Raw genomic sequence first — 22,978 nt, forward strand, 5'->3', positions numbered from 1 at the left:
GTAGATGATCAGTTTCCTGAAGATTTACAGTGCATCACTACTCACATCATGTCTAGATTTTTGAGGTTCTGCTTTCTTCACATCTTTCACCACAGGAGGTGTTGAAGTTTGCTCTGGTATCCCCTTCTTTGGCACTGGTTTGATCTCTTTGCATGAAGCTGGAACACTTGCCTCCTTGTCTGGTTTTGTTGTAACCCTGTCCTTCTCTATGGCCTTCTGAGGTTTTTGAGCCTCTCCAGTGGTTGGAGGTGCGGCATGAACGGGTGCCTTGTCTGACTGGGTCTCTGCCAACTGTTTTGGTACTGCGGGTAGAGGGCCACTTCCAGAAACTGCTGTGAGTTTGGGCAACTGCTGATTCAGTGCTTTCTGCTGATGTGGCTGTTGGGCTTGTTGCTGACCAGAAGGCGGTTGGTGTCGGGGGGAACCCGAGGGCTGGTGTTTTGGAGATGCCTGAGATGGTGGTGGTGGCATGTCTCCCAGACCAGTGGACATTAATCTCTGCATCTGACAGTTCAAGCAAAGCCATTCTTTCTCCTGCGATACAGAAAAATAAAACAAAAGAAATTAATGGAACAAGTGAACATATCAGTGTATACAATTCAAATTAATAAATTTTAAAAAGTAAAATGATTCTAAAATTTTTGAATATGAACATTATTTCATAAGTACATACTAAATCATTCGGAGACAACATGTTTAGGTCTTTAAGAGACAACAGAAGATTTGACTAAAATAAGACATGTCACAACTGTTCTGCTGCAACTGTATACCTTTGCTCTAAGAGTAATAATTAATTTACTGGAGCTCAATTTTTTATAACCAACTTTATGCCCCTTAACCACTGAGTGACCAGGTTCAGAGGTCATAATTTAACAAATGTAGTCAATGAGAGACATGGTAACAGAAGAGCAAGGGGCAGGTGGTTTTGTTTTTGCAGCAGCATATTGTTTCAATTTTGACTTTTCTTTTTAAAATGTCAGTGTTGTCACTAATAATTTAGAATGAACGCCATCGAACACTTCATACAGCACTTTTTCAAGAAACTCAATCAGTTGCTCCATTCTCAATTAGAATGTTATTCAATAGATAATGTAACCATACTCTAAGCCTCTAATCCCATCACTCATTTCTTTCCCAGATTTAAAAATCAGCACAAGTACAAATACAATTGGTGAATAGTCTGTAATACCTTTTTCTGTATTTCTTTAAATTTACAGAGGAAAAAAAAATTCTGAGAAGATGCTTCTGCTCTTCTGCTTTTATTGCTAAAAAGGATTCACCTGTTCTTTGCTTTTTTTGTGTGTGTGCGCCTTTAGCTTTGGCAAACATCAATGTAACACACAAACATTCCACTCTGACTCTGAAGTGAAGTCATGCTAACTTGTTCTCATAAGTTCTCACAACCCAACAAAACCCTAAACCACAAGAAGGCTTGGAACAAAAAATAGGGATGTGCAAAACACAAATACCTCAGAAGGGGAAAATTTATTATTATTAATTCTTTTATTTAGTACCAAATACTACAGAGTATGAAACATTTAGACAAATAAAACAAACAATAGCATTTCCACTCACAGTAAAATCAGGCACAATTGCATGTGCTTTCTTTTTCCAAGGCATAGCAGAAGACAAATAATTGATTGTGAACACAAACATAAAAGTATTTAAAGTCTCAACAGCATTCACTCAGATAATTATCAATGTTCTTATAATTTTGCAAGAACATTAATGAGCTAGGCTTCTATGGCTGTGACAGTGTGATGCAAAACAAAAGTAGTCACCCTCTCATTTAAGTTTTTTAATCCTTTTCCTACACGTAGCTCTAACAGATCCAAAGTGATCTATCGGATCCAAACTGAGCTCCTTGTGTTTCCTAAATTTATTGGGCAGGATACATATTGAAGAAATGCTGCTCTTCATTAAAGTTATTGACAGGTTTAAATAGTAGAGGCGATAGGTAGTGTAGTGGTTAGAGCTGCTGCCTTAAACTTGGGCTCCTGAGCTTAAGTCCCACTCTTGTAGCACCATTGATCAAAGTACAGACCCTTAATTAATACAATAAGAATACCCCGCTGTAGAAATAGTTAAACTATTGTAAAGTTGGTCATTTAAGTCACCTTATTTAAAGGTGTCAAATGAACAATGGCTAAGAATGACTGCTGACTTGTAATAGCATGAGAAATGCTGAAATTCACTGGTCAAGTAGCAAATCTTGGAAAGATTAATGAATACAACTAGTGAAGTTGCATTTAACTACAATAACTAAAAGTTATTTTAAAAAACCTGAAATGGCTTTAGCTACTCCGAGGTGTACAGCTTCCTGCCCCTTTGCGGTCTCATTCTTACCTGAGTTAAGAGGAGTTGTCCATTGACGAACAGAAAAAGAAAAACCTTTCAAGTAGCATCATGAGTGTCTTGCATAAAAGTGCTATAGCAGTCTTAAAAAGTGATTGCCTCTGCAACCACTGGGTCAACAGACCCTGTTATTGTTCTAGGCACAAGAGCACAATATGAGATAAGTGTAATGTAGCATTATGATCAATTCTGCACCCCTGCTATATGGCCTTTATGAAAAGCACTGTGTGGAAAAGTGCAGCCCCACCTGCTGCCAGACTAGCACTAGTAGAAGAGTTTTAAGAATAAGCTGTGAAAAAGAAGTGTAAATCTAATTATGAGTTAGCGCAGTGCACAGCCTCTCTGCCTGCCAAGGCTTCCTCCTCCCAGGCCACGGATGGGCTATTTTTATCGCACCTGCTACTATTCATTGACATTTTGTCCGTGGCTCGCCTGGAAGCCACTACTATATACTTTTGTACTGTATATGTGCTCTGAAGCCTCCGAGATTATTACCGTCATCATTATATATGCTGATATATTTCACATATCCAGCACTATCCAGTGCAATTTAAAATTGTAACCATTTATAGACATATATATATTAGATATTTTACTGGAGCAGTTCAGATTAAGTATCTTTCTGAATGGTACAACACAGGGCAACTCTGCTGACCATCAGGTTAAAAGTTTTTTTGTTTTGTTGTTTTTTTTTCTTTGTTTTAAATCATTACGTTATTCAAGAGATGCACAGGAGTGCATAACGTAAACCAGAAAAAACAAGTCAGCGTGCTGCCTCCATGTTAAAAAATGAACATTTGGATTCAGCCTTGACATGTGGCAAGATTGTAACACGGTCTTTTATCAAGCATTTCAGCAGGTTATCAGGTGACAGAGCATCGAATTTACAGTCCTGCACTATGCTATCTTCGCGTATATGTAGCCCTTTATCAAATCTGAAGCCAGGCAGTCAGGTTACAGAGCTGACATCCAACAAATTTATTTGACTGGCACACCGTTAAACACCAGTGGCAACCAAGCTGCTATGTGTTTGGAAGCACCGCACAATCAATCTCTGGAGATATGTTTTCCTGAAAATATATTTCATATTTAATTACTTGATTGATTAATTAATTGTTTAAGTATAATCCCTATGTGTAACCTCTGTTAAAAGCCACATATTTTACATTATAGCATGATTTTGAAGCAAACACGTTTCCATCAAACATCATTTGCAAATGAGCTGCCTTTAACAGTGTAATAACACCTTGTTCAATGAGTAATATAGGTAAATTGATGATACAGGGACCTTTGTTCACAGCTCAAAGGACTAGTGTGGTGTTTTGCAAAGCAGCTAGACTGAACGTTTGGTTCAAGAGAGTCGGTGGAGATGACCAGCTGAACTTGTGCGAGGAAACTCCACAACCATGAGAGGACAAATAGAAAAACACAAGGAGAACATACATGCATTCTCGCACATACAGAGCTTGGGACAAATCTGAACCCAGGCATGGAAATAACATTATCTGCTGAGCCACCACACTGCTGTACATCCATTATCTTTTTTTTTATTTGAATTTGCAAAGCATAAACAATAACACAGATTTTCTACTAAATACAAATGACTTGTGACTTGGCTGTTCCCAGGAGTTTAAATTCCACAGTCTGGAACTTCTATTGTACCCTACAGAATGGTGCTTAACCTTAATTGCTTCCTGTTATATAAACTGATGAAATTCAAAATACTAATTGTTCAGGATAAAAGTGTCTTGTCAAGCACCTACATAAAAAAGGAAAATTGAGCATTCTGTGTGATGTCACAAAAAGACAAAAAAAACAAGCAAAATCTATGCTGCACATTCCAACCCATCAGTCTCCAGTCACCGGAGGCATCATTAAATTCCTGTCTTGACCGACAATCGGTCAGCAACTATGAAATTAAATTGTGCTGTATTTCTCTCTGAAGTCATCTCCAGACACCCAGAAGTTGTTTAATTGAAAGCAGCAAGCACACACTTTTGAACATCAATATGCATAGCAGAAACAAAAACTCTGATTAATTTTGGCTCCGTTTATGTCTCTCTCATGCACTCCTTCTCTCTCCTTCTGGCTTTCCCCCTCCTGCATAAGGACATCTGCTGTGCAAATAAATGGCAACAAAACAACAGTAACTGCCTGAAGCATTGTAAGACGTGCACCATCAATCACAAAGGACATTTACAATGCATTTAATAAGCAAACATCTACAATGTGCCATCAGTTATGGCCAGCTATAACATCCGCTTGCAACAAGCTATGGTCCATCCACATTGTAGTCAAGGTCAGTTTCTAAGTGCTGTAGGGGGATAGTGAAATGCTGGTGAAACCAGTAAAGGAATTTTTGTTTAAAATATACTGGAGATTCAAACTGTCATGTAATTAAGGCTTAGAGGTAGTAATTCATGACCTTGTATAGGAGGAAAGTATATTTAGACCAAAAGAAAAGGGTAAGCCCTTTTACCAGGCATCAGAAATAATACCATAGGCTTCATATCCTTAACACAATTTTCCAGGGGGGGGAAAAAATTGAAAAGTTGTTTCTATAGCCCTGACCACTTGTTTCTATCACAAGGACAGTGATACTAACAAATGTAAACATACAAGCAAGTCAAAAACTGTGTTTACTCTTGCTTATGTGTGGGAGGCATGCATTAAGCGTGGGATGAGGGTCCAAGGTGACATGATCCTGCGCAATCCTCTTCTCCGAAATTTTCTGGTAAGCAGCCGAGTAACTGCCTGAACAAAAAGATTCGTCTAAAAGGCACACTAAATTAAACACAACTGCTTTAAAGGAAGTTGCTTATAAACTTAAGTTACCCTTTGTACTTTAAAAATGCGTGGATACTAGCGATCAATTATTAATTAATTAATTTTTAAAAAATCTGGACAACACGCGGATGGTGGTTGTTGTCTTGCAGCTTGTGCATATTATACAGTGCTATACTGTCATTATAGAAATATTAAGTGGTACATGATTTGCGTGCAATGAATATGATGTGTCATTTCTACATAATTAAAGTATTACAAATGCCTGTATCACAAAAATATACAAAGACATTGATATATTTGTATTGTCTTTTACGCATCTATTTCCTATGAAGCACTCTGTTCCTGCAGGCAATCTCACAAAGTAATGGTCCTTAGATAATATGGCTCTGGTTCACTGGAACACGTAAAAGTCTCATTATGTTACTAATTGAAGATGGAGTGAGAACAAGAAAATAATTATTGGTTTAAAAATGAATGTGTCATTCAGCACTTTCATTGTTGCTATTTTTCAATAATCAGTTTCTTAAGATTTTATCCTCAGAAAATTGATTTTTGAATTGTTTCCCCCCTAACTATCATTTTTGCCATTTTAATATGAAAACTGAAAATGACACTAAGCAAAAGACATTTTCCTCAAATGGTTTTCCTGATACGAGACACTATTTTGATGTCATTATAAAAGATGCCAAATATTAACAAGGAACAGCTAGTTATACTGTAAATTAGTGCAAGGAACTGTCATTACTGGAGATGTTATTTAGTTTTTTCATGTTTTTTTAATTTAGTCTACACTTGCAATGAATTAATCACACGCACTTGACTTGCATTTGTTCCCAGTAAGTGGTTCCGCATGAAAGATTAATGGAGCTCTTTGTCAAAGCATTGTCACGAGTGCTTCCTGACCTTTCCGACAGGTTTCACAGGTGTTCCCTGGCCAGAAGCGTTTGCGCTGAGCAATGGAGAAGCTCTGTGCACCTTTTTAATGTGATAAAGTCTGGGACACTGACCCCCCCGCAAGCAGAAGCTGAAATGAATGAAATAACCTCAAGGCAGAGAGAAGCAGCTCAGATAAAATGAGCTCAGTATAAGTTTAGCTAATACTACTTCCTTCTCAGAACCTGGACATGGTTCCTTACCTACAAATGAACTCCCAATCTAAGACATAAACTGTGTTTAAAGGAAATCGCTGGCCACATTCAACTATCAATCATGTTCAATGCATATAAACTCCCCTAACCTTCACGGGGGCCAGACTCTACAACCTTGCTTGACAGCAGGTGTGAACCTTTAGCAGATCTCAAGTGGAAATGGAAGCTGAACAGTTAAATTCACTAAGCGTTCATCCAAATGCAGAGTCTAATACTTCCAACTCATTAACTGAAATTTTTAACTCATCACACTGGTTTTTAAAGAGGGGCCCACGGTATTGGGAAGCAGACTGTTTACATTTACATTTATTCATTTAGCAGACGCTTTTCTCCAAAGCGACGTAAATCTCAGAGAAATACAATTTGTGCATTACATTAGGAGAAAGAGAGACATAGTCACAGACGTGTGATTCTTAGGTAAGCCTAGTTTGTTTCTTTCCACTATATGCACCAATGTTCATTGCACGGACAAGCGGTTCTGAAAATGTGTGTGTGTGTGTGTGGTGCACGAAACTCAGAAAAGACCAATCCTGATCACCTTTCTACAATTATTTTTAAGGTACACAAACATTTACGTACAGTACAGCAGTAGCGGCGGTGTAGAGGCTTATCTGGGGCATGATCATAAAGTTACTGTGCATGAATATTTACACCATACGTGAGCTTGAGAGATCATGGGCGAAGTGATTACAGAAGAGGTGAGTTTCCAGACCCTTTTTAAATGTGGACAGGGTTTCAGCAGTTCTGAGTGAGAGAGGAAGTCATTCCACCACAACGGAGCCAGAACTGAGAACCTCTGTGCTTCACCTTTCATGTGCAGGACCACCAAGCAGGCAGAAGTAGATGAGCGAAGCGGTCTGGTTGGGGTCAAGCGGTTGTTCATAGCAATTGCCACTCAAATCAACATTAAGGGTGTAATAATAGCACCAAACCACTGCAAGGTAGCCAGGACCCAAATGCACAGGGGGCTGTTTGGGAGTCAAGATCAAGGAGACAATACCTGACACTCACATGCTAAAGAGGTCAAAACTGGAGATGCATCGGAATGACATATTATAGGAATCTGCTAGAAAGCGTATCATACACAATGGTGACATACTTCAGTAACAAGGCATAAATAAGATAAACTGACTGGCATATTAGAGGAGCTCCAAGACACACCATAAAGAAAACTGATGGGGCTCATAGTCAAAAGCCTCCTGCAAGAGATGAAGGCGATGAAAAGTGTGTTCCTCCAGCACTGTCCATGTGACTCACCCACGCAGTCACAGAATGTGCCCACATCTGAGAGATTTAACTGACAGTATACCATCTTAATCCTCCCACAGCTACAGGGAGGGGGTAGGGTGTCAGTTTTACCCCTGGGGCCTAATGGCACAGATTAGAAACATGGGATTTAATCTAACACCTCACTAACCTCCTAGGGTGGTGGTAGTGAGCAAGGGAGGGGTTGTTGTGGGTGGTTTTTGTAAAAACAAATCCTTCTCACAAGACATCTCTTCCTCTACGTCTAACAGTTACGTCCAGCCACTCCAGAAGCGCCTGGAGGTATCATCAAGAACATGGAGAAATGGACAGATGCCTGAAGAGACCATACTCGAAGTAACCCTTCCAGCCATAAATCATTCAGTCATTTCAGTCGCTTACTTCATCTGCCATCAACGCAACTGAAAACAAATCTTGTTAAAAGTGAAAACCACCAGAACCCTTTTATTTGATGGCTTGTTGAAATGGAAAACCTAAAGAATCACAGCCAGAATCTGGTAAAGAGGTGCTTATGTGTCTATACTGAGAAAGCTACATGGTGACATTTCATTATTGTCAGTCTCAAACTGGAGACCAACTTTGCATTGCCATGCATACTGCAAGAACACAAATAGTCGAGAGAAGATATTAATAGAGAACAGATCCCACAGAAGTCCTGCCATGTTCTAGTATTCTAGGTCTTTATAGGAAGGCACAGGAGAGCATAGAACAGCATCATTTTATTTTCTTTAATGAATTTGATATTTTCCTGTATCTAACCCAGAAGACTGCTGGCACTGAAATGACCAGAAGCACTTAAGACAATGCTGGAGGACATATGGTTAAAGATTATACCATTCTGTGCTTTGCAGGGCTGAGAATTTAGAAATAAATGAATCCTAGCTCAAAACAGAGCAAAAGAGAAAGGGACCAGTAGTCACTCCGTCTACAGATTCTGGCTGAGCAAAGGACTGTATCGCTTCATCTCGATGCCTTTCTTTTTTCTCCGCTAAATTAAGCTTTGCAATTAATTGGATTTGGAAACAAAGAAGCATTAGGAAGCCAGTAAAAAGCACTACTAAAAAATGACTGGCTTCTTGCTTGCCTTCTGTTGTCCTCAAAGTACAAAAAAGCAAAAAGTTGGCAAAAAGAGAAAAAGCCCCGAAGCCTTTATTCCTAATCCGTTACCAGGAAGGTGACTGTGTATGATTTGAAGAGCATTAGCATTTATTGTAAGGGAGTGTCGTACAGAAAAAAGTCAGACCTGTAATGACAAATAAAGGCTTTAAAGCGACTGTTTTTGTCTTGCACCTAGAAGAATGTAGCTGGATATAGTGTGACGGGGATGAGGAAAGCTGTGGATGTTAATCTGAATATGTTTTTTTTGTATCTGAAACACAGGACAAGCAGCTGAATTTGTACAAATGTCCTCTGTGGCATTTTGCTACATAAAGAAATTACTTAACCACCTGGCAGGGGTGTGGCATTATGAAAATAGAAAAGCAGATTAGCAATAGCACATTTTTCCATAAGACACAGAAAATATGACTGATAAGGTTTTCCTCTTTTACTCTCGTGTGGCAGCCAACCTGATAATGAAGACATCAGCTGAAAAGCGGTGTGCTGACTCATAGCCACACACACAACTGAACATTTTTACACTCTGTACAATGGGGAGAAAAAAAAAAAACTTAATCAAAGGGAATAATAATCGCTTCCTCTCAGAAGTTATGTATTTTGACACCATAGCTGACAGAAATTTGTTGTTAATGTATTTTGTGTGCCTTGAAACCATTGTAGAGCTGGCAACTGAGCTGCAACAGCAGTAGATGAAGAAACGCCCTTAAAAAAAAAAAAAAAAAAATCAAGCACGATTAGAAACTGTGCTGCCACCTTCTTCTAACTGCCCCCAGAACCTCATGCCAGTTCCTCAGCTGAACAGGGAGTGATGTGCAGGAGAGGGGAGAGGACAGGAAAGGAGTGGATTTGGAGGCAACTGTGGAGTCAACGTGATGGACTGGAGCCACAGGATGGCTGGCATATCTCTGAAGCACATATGTCTGGCATTAAAAGGCCTATTTAATAGGATTACCATCCTGTTCACCCTGCAAGGTGACAAGTTTGGAAGCGGACTGACAAGAAAGTGCAACACATATGACTGATCAAAGGCTTGGGCGGCGATTACGTGAAGGTGGGCAAACACACCAAGAGTCCTTTCTCATTCAAGTAGACTGTTTCCTACCCTCACTGGCTAAGGTGAGTTTTTTGTGATATTCACCCAGAATAACCCACATTCCATTATCTGACTGCCATAAAACACAAACAGACATAGAGTTCTCATAACATCTCCCAGAAGTTGTGCACAGTGAATACCAGTGCTATAAACTGAGCATAAATCAGCTTCCTCAGTATGAGTACCTGCTTAATTCTGCTGTCTGATACAGAATTTACTGTTTCTTGTTCAAAACATCAAGATCAATCAAAACACATAAACCTCTCTCCATGTCTTCCCATCAACGGTCTACAGAAGATACAGACACTGCATTCTGTGTAGATATCTGCAGGAGTCACTGGCCATCCACATATCTCCTCTTTCAACCACTGAAAAATCTTTCCAGTGAAACAGTATACGTGGTTCTAGTACATTAAAAAAAAAAATTAAAACAAAATATAAATTTTCAAGAGGGTGCGGTAGCACAGTGGGTTGGACCAGGTCCTGCTCCCTGGTGGTTCTGGGGTTCGAGTCCCCGTTTGGGGTGCCTTGCGACGGACTGGCGTCCCATCCTGGGTGTGTCCCCTCCTCCTCCAGTCTTATGCCCTGAGTTGCCGGGTTAGGCTCCGGCTCTCCGCGACTCCGTGTGGGACAAGCGGGTCAGAAAGTGTGTGCGTGTGTGTGTGTGTGCATAAATTTTCAAGGGTGTACAACACCAGCATGTGGGAACATGAGGCCAGCTGTTTCTACCTAGCTTCATTAATCAGCACTGACAGTTCCATCTTCTCACTTGTACAGAAAGTAACATTCCAACTGTGGGATTATCATTTTAGCGGTGTTATAATAGAGGCAAATGTGTATTTTAATGGTTTACTTTTCACAGCAATTTTCAAAGAGTGTCCAGGCTAGATCCCTCTTCAGGTCCTAATTATTGTTTCCATTCCAGAGGGCTACAGGAGGCACTAAAATCTGACTGCAGCCCTTTGTTTTCATTTGGATGCCAAGTCAACCCTCTGAAGTCATTTTAGTCCAAAAAAGGAGTGGAACAGTATTTCATGGCAAAACTGTATTGTGCAAAATCACAAGTGGAACCTGGAACATGGAGGGAAAGGGGATTTACAGGGAAAGCAGTTCTGAGAGACAGTCTGAATTGCTTGTGCATGGACTATAAATGGGGGAGGGGCAGGTGCATGGAGGATTATGTGAGTGTGCATCGTGAGGTCTGTGGGATAAAGAGGCAATGTTCGCCCGCGGCCTTCTGATCTGTCGCTCCAGAACGGAAGCACTCAACCGGTACTGCAACTCCACAGCCGCACGATTCCCCTGGTGCTCTCCACGTGCCCCATGGCCTGGTTCAGTGCAGACCTATTTCACCTTCATACCCAGTAGGTGAACCACAATTCCTCATTGCATTAACCACAAAAACAATCACAATCACCATGGAGACCAATCATACAGTAGGATGTAATCATATCATTCCACTGTTGCACCAAATTAAAGATTTAATTAAGGATGTGGCGGTGCCCAAGGATGGTGGGTGGGTCACTATTATACATCTTGTTCTTTCTATAATTTACAACGGAGCGGAAAGGGGTGGTAACATATAAGTTCTGAAAACACTGAAGCTGCTGTACAAAGTGCTGAGAGACATTACCTTAATGTTGTAGCATTAGCACGTTCCCGCATTACAAGTTTTCAGATGAGGACAAGTCAGTCATCAAATAGGAGCAGCGAAAGGTAGAAAATTGGAATTTTATACCCTCACCTCACATTGTAGAGTCGCACCATGATACTCCAATTTTCCACCTCTTCCTGCCCCTTCCTCCTACTAAGGCAGTTCCCAGCCCTTCTCTTTACCTTCATGGTCCTCTTCTGATCTAGATTTTTACCTTGATCAACCTTTGTTTGGATAAAAATATTTTTAGAGTAAAGCGGATGAATGCTTTCTTGGCTTCCCTGTGCCCTGGAGCATGAGTGGAGGAGAGCAAGGAGCGAACAATCACAATCAGTTAAACACTTAGCTTCCTCAACCCCTCCTCAGACAATGGTTATTGATTTTAGATAGAACTTTCACCAGAGAGAGGATGGCGACAGCATCATCTCTGAAGTTAAGACTACCGTGAAAATATGCCCTACAGGCAATTCTTACACAGTAAATAGGGCAGTCATCTCTTCCACTAAGATGAAGACCTAGGCGAGAAAAGAAGAAACAGGTTGCATGGCAAATATGCAAATCGCTTCTGATTCATGAAAGCATTCTGAAGGGTCGACAGAGCAAATTCTTAGTTGCGGGTGAAATTCATAATTGCACTCGTTGAAAAGGAGCAGCTGAAAGGTAAATGTTTCTGACATTTAAATTTTATGTGAAAGAAGCTATCAGAATATTAAAAAAACATCAAAGAAACCTCAGGATTAATATTTAAACAGGCTTTCTTGGTTTACTAAATGTAAACTATCCTGAGAAGTTTGAATCATCTGCCCTTTATGCTGGACTGTTGTTGACCCTATGTACTGAACCCATGTACCTCAATGACATTTTGTTTTTCACATTACAAAAGCATTATCCTGGTTCTGTTTCCAGGCTACAAGTAAGATATCCTGTCATTCCTTGTGTGTTTTTATGCATGTCAAAAGTCAAGATGGAGACAAGAAATCAACAGTGAGACTCATTTCTCAAGCTACGGACAGCTACACTACAAATCCTATACTGAGTTAAATATAGCTAGCTAGCAAAGCAGTTTCTTTTATATCTCCCTTAAGAGTTTATGTTTTGTCTGGTAAAATTAGCCTAACCCTTTAGGTCCCTCAAGTGGCAAACAATCCACCATATGCATTTCTGTGAAAGTGTTCTGAGATGTCCAGTAAAGCTTCTGAACAAATACTGCCTACCAAGCAAGGACAGCAGTAGGATAAATGCAAATGGCTTGATGTTAGTTTGGAATACATTTTCAGATATGACCAAAAGATTATCACACCTCAGTCCATCTATATTGCAGTGCTTTACTGTCAATTAATTTCTGTTTTCTGTTATTTCTTAGAGGGGGGTGGGGTGGTGTAGTGGGTTGGCCCGGGTCCTGCTCTCCGGTGGGTCTGGGGTTCAAATCCTGCTTGGGGTGCCTCGTGACGGACTGGCGTTTCGTCCTGGGTGTGTCCCTTCCCCCTCTAGCCTTACGGCCTGTGTTAGGCTCCAGTTCCCCACGACCCTGTATGGGACAAGCTGTTCAGAAAATATGTGTGTGTGTGTGTTTGTCTTTTATGGGTGGCGCTGCTTCTGAATTTCCAATTTCCAAACCAGAAATTGGCCTGTATCATAACTCCTTAGTGATGTCCCTATACATAGACAGCTTTCGTAGTTCTGAGTATGGTGAGGTACCTGAAGTCATGGTAACTAGGTATTTATTTACTGATACTAGTTATAAGTGTTGCAATCAGAGTCATCCCCAAGATACGTCCACTGCAGTTAAGAGAATTTCACTTTACGAGGGGTTTCATTTAATACTCCTACTTTCACTTACGTGGAATTTCTTTGAGTTTACGAGGATCAGGTTTGGATTTCATGCACCTCCTGAAAACCTGTCTATAGCAGGAAATCTATGCAAACATGGTGTGAAAATGACAACTCTACACAAACAGATGTCCAATCACAACCCAGATGCTGTAACACTTTGGCAGGTTGCTCAGCAAAAGCAAATTCACTTGTATTCTTTTCATACATTTCACCATAGAAACGTCACTGTTTTACGTATTTTGGTTTCTGTATTCATGGTCTCCGGAAAAACGACATTTCGTTCCACTCTATACAAGCTATATAGAGGAATGACAATAAAAACAACTTGAAAGACATTTTAATACCGAAACACTGAATGTCATATGTATGCATGTGGTGTTTCTGAGCATTAAAGCATATGGTGCAAAGTAACTCTGAAGAAGACCAGAACAAGTGCAAGTAGACCATCACTGCATTAAAAAAAAAATACCGTTAGTATTACAGAATAATTAATGAAGGGACGCTGTCCTGCCTCACACTGGGATTTGTTTTTCTGGGGTTTGTTGCTATTTTAATTTTTCCTTTCGTAGGCTTGGGAGCACTATTCTCTTTACTGTGTTTTGCTCTTGATACGATACAGCCTTCATACAGATATTCAGTGTTGTCTAAGTTAAGCATTTGGGGTAATGAAAAAGCAAGTAACCTGCAAGTGATCAGATGCCCACCTGATACAGTGTAGTGCTGACATAGCACTGAAACTCCCAAAAATACATTGCCCCTCTCCTGACATTGAATACTTCGTAATTGATCAAATTGTATAAAGTGAACACATTTAATATGGGAAACATGAATCACCTGGCAAGACTAAAAGAGTTTGACAGTTGTACTTGAAGCGAAAGCCGATTTGGGTAAAAGAGAACCTCACAGCTGAGCTCCAGAACAAGAGAGCAGTTTCAGTATTAGAGATCACCTCACAGCATGTTTCCAGATGACACAGCAATTTGCAATTCTTTATGTCAAGCCTCAAATCACCCCTGTGGATTTCTGAAATGACACCAAAAGCAGTGACATTTCTGTCCAAATGTGTGTGTCTTGCAACGTATGATGTTCGTTTCTTGTTACGACAGCAGAGTCAGTGGTAAACCTCTGTGTTTTACACACACACACACACACACACACACACACACACACACCCCTTCCAATACTTGGTTATCTTTCTTGTGGACCCTGGAAAAACGAGGAGCTTAACACATTCTGCAATGCTGGGTGTAATATGTTAATATGTATTATGTAATATGAAGGTTTTCCACATGTTTAAAGTGACACATTACCAATACATACTCAGTAATATTACCAGAAGTTCTTTTTTTTTTTTTTTTTTTTTAAATTGTCACATACAGGTTATATGCTTTATTAGTTCATCACTAGTAACAAGAGTCTAATTTGTCTCAAAATATTTGAAGTGTGGGGTGCGGTGGCGCAGTGGGTTGGACCACAGTCCTGCTCTCTGGTGGGTCTGGGGTTCGAGTCCTGCTTGGGGTGCCTTGTGACGGACTGGTGTCCCGTCCTGGGTGTGTCCCCTTACGCCCTGTGTTACCGGGTTGGCTCCGGTTCCCTGCGACCCTGTATGGGACAAGCGGTTCTGAAAATGTGCGTGTGTGTGAAGTGTTTGTTTTACATTTATTCGTTTAGCAGAGACTCCTCTCCAAAGCAACTTCTAATGAACTCTATGTAGTGTTATCGACCCACACACCTTATTTACCAAGGTGACTTACACTGCTGGGTTGCTCATCCATACATCAGTGGAACACACTCTCTCTGTTACTCACACATTATGGGGGGACCTGAACAGCATATCTTTGGACTGTGGGAGGAAACCAGAGCACCTGGAGGAAACACACACAGACACAGGGAGAAGATGCAAACCCCACACAAACTGAGCAGGGGATTGAACCCACATCCTCTCACATCACCCAGGTGCTGTGAGACAGTAGCACTACTTGCTGTGCCACTGTGCTGCCTGTTTACTTGTTTACTTGGCATGTTTTTTTAAACTGTTTGCACCTATATATAACACATTTCTATTTACACATAAAGCACGATCAAATGTTCTTTTTCAGTGATGATGTTCCTGCAGGAGAATAACAACAAATGAGCAATACCAGTTATCATGCGGCTACTCTCAGTTTCCAGTCATAGTTGAGTGCCCAGATGTCATTTGCCTGTTGAGTCCCACCAATGCATGTCATTACATTGATACATAAAGGGAATATAGCAGGTAAACATTGCAGTGACTTGTGTGCTTGTACTTCAGGATGGAGAACCAAGGGCAAAGACCTCACACTGCAGGTCTACATTTTGTCTTTTAGAAAACATATATTCAAAGTAGGGAGAGATCTGGAATTTCTGCTACTCAATGAGCCTCTTAGGCTCAGTTAAGGATATACTGTACAATTAACACACAGCCTGATATCAAACTATTGTATAAATCCAGGTAAGAGCTTTTCTCTGACATGTTTTGCTCCATCATGTGGTGTTAAAATTACTGACCTTTATATCATCCTGAGACTGACATTTCCTTCTTCATTTGTTAGTTGCAGGCTATTCATGCACACCTTTTGATTTGTTCTACAGATTGGATGGACGGCGGCGGTGAGGAAAATGGTCTTAAACAATGACCGACATGAAAAGAACTAAAATTGTCTAAACAATTACAGTGTAAGCCAACGTATTCTTTTCAATATTTCATCTATAACTTTATGGCTCATATGAAACCCTGTATTGTGCAGACAGAGATTTATCTGCCAACCAGCACTGGGCTTGTAGGGAACTTAAGGGTCATCCAGTTCACAGAGTGACTGGCCCACTTTGAAAGTTTTAAAAGGAGAAATTAAGCAATACTCGTAGTTCTTGCTTTCATCACCTTGTCCAGCTGAAGAGTCCTTCCTATATTTAAGGTGTGTCTACTTCACAAGAGCTATTCTTTCTGTGGCAGTATTTTTCATCTGTAATCTAAGGCCAACCTTCCATGCTGACTTTCAATGAAATTAAAGCATACTGTGGCGTCACACTGACAGAGGTGGGTGGCTTGTGCTGGTGCCAGAGGCAGGCAAGAGGCTTTGCAATGACCTTCAGTCTCCAAAAGCATCATTAGCACGCTTGAGGTTGCCAACGTGATGTCCGTCACCTCCGGAAATGCGCTCACTGTTTACTATCCTGTTACAGGATGACACAGCACCAAGGCAGACAGCCACGCCTCCTTCCAAGCACTTTTTAACAGCATTTTACCTGAGGAAGCAGCAGCAGCAGCAGGGCTGTGTCTGAGATGTAGTCATACACACATCTTTCCGCTGCTCAGTTTTGATCCATCACTCATCCCCCTGCAAGGTGCTGCAAACATTCAAGGTTTCATAAAAACAGTTTTTAATAAGCACCACAGAAGAGCAGTGAGAAGAATCTTTAAAAAAAATGACAAATGAGCTCAAGGTGCGCCTTCGTTATTTCATCTCCTGCTGGTTACAGATGGTGTTGCCAAAAGACTCGCTGATGGTATTGAAAGTGAGTTCTCCATGCAGTGAGTCGTGCTTTTGCACACTGGGCAAAGCACAAGGTGCGAACATCTTTGCTTACTGCGGTGTACAAAGTGGTGCCGCGGGCTGAAGGTGGGCTGGCTGTGGGTTGGTTGTGGGCAAGGTGTGGGACGCATGAGTTGGCTGACAACTGGGGAAGAGCCTGAAACAGTATTAGCTGTGGGCCATTTTATATTTGGCTTTAGGCAAGCTGTAGTTGGCTATTTGCCGTTTGACAGTCGCCTGTGTTCTCGCCAGGACTAGATGCAGCTGGCTGTGGACTGGCTGCGGTTTGGCTATTGGGTGACCACAGCTGTTTCTGGGTCAGCTGAGGGCTGCCTGTAGCGTGGCAGAGCTGGAGAGAAGCTGACGGGCCACAGCTCCAACTGCCTGTGCCAGAAAGCCCAGTGCCATGTTAGCACAATGCAAATCCTGTGCCACACCCAACCCAGGCTCTTATCTCATTCTCCACCTGCTCTTTGTCATTCAAGAAGGAGGGCACTGCTGACAGCAGGGAGCAGACACAGACGTAAGGGCCATACGCTATAGCCACACTCTGCATGGAAAACCCAGCAACAACTTGCAGGCGTGCCTGTCTCATTGTAGAGAGAGCAGAGGCAGCACATTGCTGACACATACACAAAGGCAAGGATTTTCCATCAAGGGCACTCTCAGAAATCCTTGAGTCAAGAACACGGCATACAGCTCCCATGTGGGAGAAAGCATGGGTGTTACAGAATACAGTTTAAGAGTGCCAATGACAGTAATGACAAGGTATGCACAGAGGATCCCTTAAAGCATCCATTTAACTTTAAATGCAGCAAGATTTTCCTTGTGAGTTGGAGTTGCTGTGTCTGCTGCTGCCCACTGGAGACACTGGTGAGCAGAGTAAGTGAAAAAGTATAAAGAATAATCCCAACAAATCATTTTTTACGTCCTTACGAAAGCGCAATCTCTAGAGTGAAGTCAATCCTGGCAAAACAAGAAACATGCTTAATAAGAATAATTGCATTTAACGTGGCTCACTCCATTACGGGAAGTTAATACAACCAGTTAATAAGTATCAATCTGAATCAAACCATAGAGGAGAACAAGACATGTTGTTTTAAGGCCAAAACATGTTGGGATTTAGATTTATTGAATCTCTCAATATAGCAGCGCCAAAAACTCACCCAGAATCCTTAGTTACTCCACATAAAGAACTAAGACCAGGTCATAAAGCATGATTATGTAACAGTCCATCCTCTCCATTGAGAAAACTAGGCTGAACAGTGGGTGCTGACATTCTTTGTTCTGCATTTTCACTTCATGAGTAAATTTATAAAAATATGTTGAAGAAGTACAAGTGCTGCTGATGGATTTAAAAAGTAGCTATACCATAGGGAGGGGAATAAACTTTTTTTTTTTTTTTTTTAAAATGGTGACTGGAGCTGTTTTAACTGGGGATCAGTACCTCTCACAGCTTGTAGAGAACTTCTCACCACAAACATATAATGAGACTCCGCTGCCCTGCATGGACAGAGCAAGATGAAAACTGAATTGGAATAAAAAAAAAAAAAAAGTCTCTGCAGAAATTGTACTGAATGCAAACTAAACATGTCTAAGGAGTCAAAAAGTACCATAAATGAGTGGGTAGATGCTTGGATGTTCTCATGTTGAAAATGAATACGTGGAAGACACATGCTGTACTACCTTCCTCATGCAATTTCATTAACCAGTAGCAACAATGCTCGGCTGCAGTGGCTACGGAAAAGGGCGAGTTTTCTAACATCCAAACGGTGCAACCTCCTTGTCCAGAGTCCAGGGGCGGGGCTGTCAGTGATTTTACATCTAGGAAAACTAGACTCTGCTATCTTCAGTTCAGTTATCTTGCCCGTCATACATGTGTTTCACAATTTTTAACCATTATTTAGCAAAAACTTTCTCCAAGAAGACTTACCTTTATAGACAAACTTAACGTTGTAAGTGCCACTGATTCAAAGTTGATTCTTAGCAACCGCTTGTGTTGTTTCTGAGGCAAGGGGGTATGGAAACGGTTTACCATTGCCTTTTTCCACACATGTATTTGAACTGTGAGAGGAAATCTACTACAAATCGGGTAGGACAATGAAAGATCCACACAGACTGAGCAGGGATCAACCTCAGATCTGAAACCACAACTCAAGTGTTATGAAGCACCAGCGTTATACGCCGTGCCATTGTGCTGCTCGTATTGGGGTACTTACTATGATGTACCCATTTATACATAGGTATAGTGGTTTCTACTAAAGCATTTCAGGGAAAGTACCTTGCACTAGGGTCTTAAGGACAAGCAGCGATTGAAGCCTGGGTCCTTTGATTGGAAAGCGATGGCTCCAACCTCTACACTACCTGCTGGTCTGTAAATGCACATGCATAATATTAGGAATAAAAGCACAGCATGCATTTACTTTCTGCACAATATAAAGGCTTAGCAGCATAGAGGGGCAGTTTTAGTAAAACAAATTCCCATGGGTCAGGTCGATTCCTTTACAAGTGCCACAGCATGACTCCTGTCAACACGCTCTCATTTACACTTCCTGCCCTTTTGATCAACACACCTGACTTACTCCTTTTCTTCTCAATAAAGCAAACCAAAGGCCCTGAGGACCACACAACTGTTGTAATATCAAAATCGTCAACAAAGCAAGAAAAGAAATGCATTGGCATTGGTGTCTGCCTGTCATTCCAGGACAGGAGTGAATCTGTGGAACCCCATGCTAAAAAGGTGACTTTTTCTTCAGGAGAAAGTGACAGTGACCTCTTGAAGAACCCTTCTTTAATCTGCTCCCAGCCGTTATTGTGGTTTCTCTGTCTCTCGTTTGGAATGAGTTTGTTTTGTAGAGGGACGAGATTTATAGCCCTGATCTGTGCCGCATCGCGCTTACTGGTTGCCTGGCACCACCTCTACAGCCTCATTACTCCTGGAATGAGGTGCGGACGATACACCAGCACAGCCTGATTTATAGGCTCCAGTGTGGTTTGAGTTGATACCCATGCCTCCACCTGCTTGCCATCAAGCACCTCAGGGGAGTGGAGGGCATGAGGGTGAACTTCCATGATTGTGCACATGGGTTCCTTCCCTGCACAGGTCACCCTGACAACCCGTTGGCTCAACAAGCAGCTAAGACACAATATGTGTGGCCTAGCAGACCCATGAGGCACCTGCAGGTTGACATTCGCGTTTATTCACGGATGCACTGCTACTCCAGGTATCTCCAGTTCTCCTCCACGCTGTCGTGAGACTGGTTGTATACAAAGAAATCCTTCAGTCTGGCTGAGAGTGTCTCAAGTCGTGGGCGGAGCTGGACCAACACATTGCAGCACCTGTGTTATGTTTAATATATATGAAGAAGCAGAGGTGTTAGAAAAGCTGTGTACCCTGTTTGCAATGCACGCTATGACTGAACATCTGCAGAAGGGCGTTCTCCAAAACCAAACAGCTCTTACAGAACATCTGAAAATCCCTCGGATATTTAAAGAAAGCTACAGCCGTCATCCATCACACAGTTTCTTTAGACACCCTTATCAAACATGAATAAATACTTCCCAAGCACACGGGGGGAAAAAAAGGAATATATAAAGGTCTTTTCCCCTTCGAACACATCCATCCTCTGTCAGACAACAGGATATTTCTGAGTTAATAATTGCAGGGCTTGAAATAGAACATGGTTTCATGCTTCCATTAGCATACCTAGGGAATAAAGGGCGCTCTGCATGCAGCTCTGATGGTGATATCAGGTCCTGTTTGTGAGATCAGAGCCCTGAAGTGGTACTGATCTGCCCAGTTCTATGTCCAGTAGTACCCAGAGTGACAGACAACGTGCAGCCGGTGAGACTGAGGGACAGACTGTAAAACTGGGGGGAGAAAAGGACACATGAAGGTGCACGGGGGGGACGCCCAACCACAGCTCCCTATCACCGATGCACGTTACACAACTGCAGGCGCCAACATCAGCCGTGGCACTGGCTGCAGCTGGATTGATCTAGTTTGCAGCAGCTCAATGCACAAGGCGGTCTCTCTCGCTCTCTTCCGCACTCTCTCCCTACCCGCTCCCCCAAACACCCCACATACACACACACACGCACACACAGACGCGCACACACTCGGGCAGTCCACTGGTCCATCATGCCTTCACCACTTTCTCCTTTTCCACCTCCTTCCCCCATCCATCACACCGTTTCCACCTCCCCCCCCGACTCCATCTGTACCAGGCAGAGAGAACAGAGCGGCGCCTCCATGTGAGAAGCACAAAGAATGCTCAGCTGTGAAATTCAGCTCCATTCCAAACTGATATCGTTCTGCTCAGAACAATAAATGTCATCTGAGTATCGTGTTGCACGAGGCAAAAAAAAATAGAAAAAAAGCACGGCAGAAACAACGAAACGAAAAACGCAGAAAAATGCAAGTATTTGTTGTTATATCGTTATCTGCCATTTGAATGACTACACAATCTTGGGGTAAAATGTTCTCATTCAATATCCAAATGGTTTATAAATACCTTAGAATTACCCCTGAAATAGTGCTATGGTGTGGTTTAACAGGATGCCAGCCAATCAAGAGTCCAACTCATAAGTTATCCTTCAAAGAGAGAAGGTGGAGGATTATATTTATTTATTTAGCAGACACTCCTCTCCAAAGCAACTTCCAATGACTCACACACACACACACACACACACACACACACACACACACACACACACCTTATTCACCACAGTGACTTACACTGCTCCATACACTACTTACAATGGGTCGCTCATCTATACGTCAGTGAAACACACTCTCTTTGTCACTCACACATTATGGGGGAACCTGAACAGCATGTGTTTAGACTGTGGGAGAAAACCCACACAGACACAGGGAGAACATGCAAACTCCACACAGACTGAGCAGAGATCAAACCCATATTCTCTCGGACCACCCAGGCACTGTTAGATAGGAGTGCTACTTGCTGTGCCACCCACATCCAGGGGCTGAGCGCACCACACCACATCACAGGTGCAACACCACAGCCGATGGCTGAGCGCTAACAGGCGTGTCAGAGCGGATCCCTCTTTTTTACGTTACAAAAACCGATGACAAGCAGATGAAGAGAGAATACCAGGGACATGGAGGGCTGGGACCCCCTCGGGGCACTGCATAATAAAGAGGAAAGGTGGCCCAGAGCGGAGTGGCCCTTGTCTCAGCAATAGCAGGCACCCCCAAATAGAGGCACGCGTCACCTGGGATTCACCAAAGCAACAACGGCACAATGGGAATAAACTAGGGCACGTGTGCTCCGGCTCAGCACGGCACAGCTTGGCACTGCTCTGTTTGGTACGGCTCAGCTTGGCTAAGCTCACGGCAGCCAACACCTTCCGGCAGGGAGCATCTCCCAAAATAACACGGGCTGAAGAGCCTTGTGAGCTGGGCAACCTCACAGACAAACAGCATGTCTGATGCAACCTGAGAAAACACGGCAGAGGAAAAAGGGCTCGAAAAAGGGTGGGCAAGCAGGTGGCGTCCAATCGCCATGTTACTAGACGCAGCTGTGGGCGTGACACCAGCACTCCGCTCCGACGCACCAATCCTCCGTGGACGGCCGGCTGGCCACCCATCGCTGGGCAGTTACACTGGATGTGATCCCTGCTGGAAAGAGAGAAATAGGAAGAGAAAAAAGGGGGACTGCAGTGACATTTCACTGAATGATCCATCTGGAGTCTTTCTTTCTTTTTTTCATAAAAGAGTTTTAGTTGTTTGAGTGGAGTGAAGTGGAGTGGGGGTGGTGGCGGGGGGCCATCTGTTCCCCCAAACTGCTTTCTGCAGGAGTTCCTCTCACTACTGCCGTCCAGTGGAGAAAAGGTGAACCTGCAAGCCCGGCAGTGCCTGGGGGTAGCGTAGGGACCCAGCAGCTGCGTCTGATCCGCAGCTCTTCGCCCACGTTCGCAGCGAGCCAAGCACCGCTGCCTGAAGCTGTTCAAGCCACAAAGGCAACTGAATGAAGCTGACAAGTGTATCAGGAAAGAGGCACCATGTGAATATCAACAATAAACTGAGTACCTGTGCTCGGAATCTTCCCAGCAGCAAAACAAGGCCAAAGTACAGCTGAAGAAAAATGACAAACGAATCCTTTCCAATACTTGCTGCCAAATTGAAGTGGGGAGGTTTGGCACCCTG

The 22,978-nt window shown here is 42.3% G+C and overlaps 1 protein-coding gene across 4 annotated transcripts in view; it reads right to left on the reverse strand.

The window, feature by feature from the left end:
• The window catches only part of bsna (bassoon presynaptic cytomatrix protein a), a 132,340-nt gene that overhangs the window by 26,433 nt on the left and 82,929 nt on the right, over nt 1–22,978 (reverse strand). For all 4 annotated transcript variants that reach the window (XM_029247358.1, XM_029247360.1, XM_029247357.1 and 1 more), the window contains one exon: nt 46–534. In XM_029247358.1, the coding sequence (XP_029103191.1) occupies nt 46–534 (489 nt within the window). The remainder of the gene's footprint in view (nt 1–45; nt 535–22,978) is intronic.

This window comes from Scleropages formosus, chromosome 2 (genome assembly GCF_900964775.1).
Source record: "Scleropages formosus chromosome 2, fSclFor1.1, whole genome shotgun sequence".
Taxonomy (NCBI): Eukaryota; Metazoa; Chordata; class Actinopteri; order Osteoglossiformes; family Osteoglossidae; genus Scleropages; species Scleropages formosus.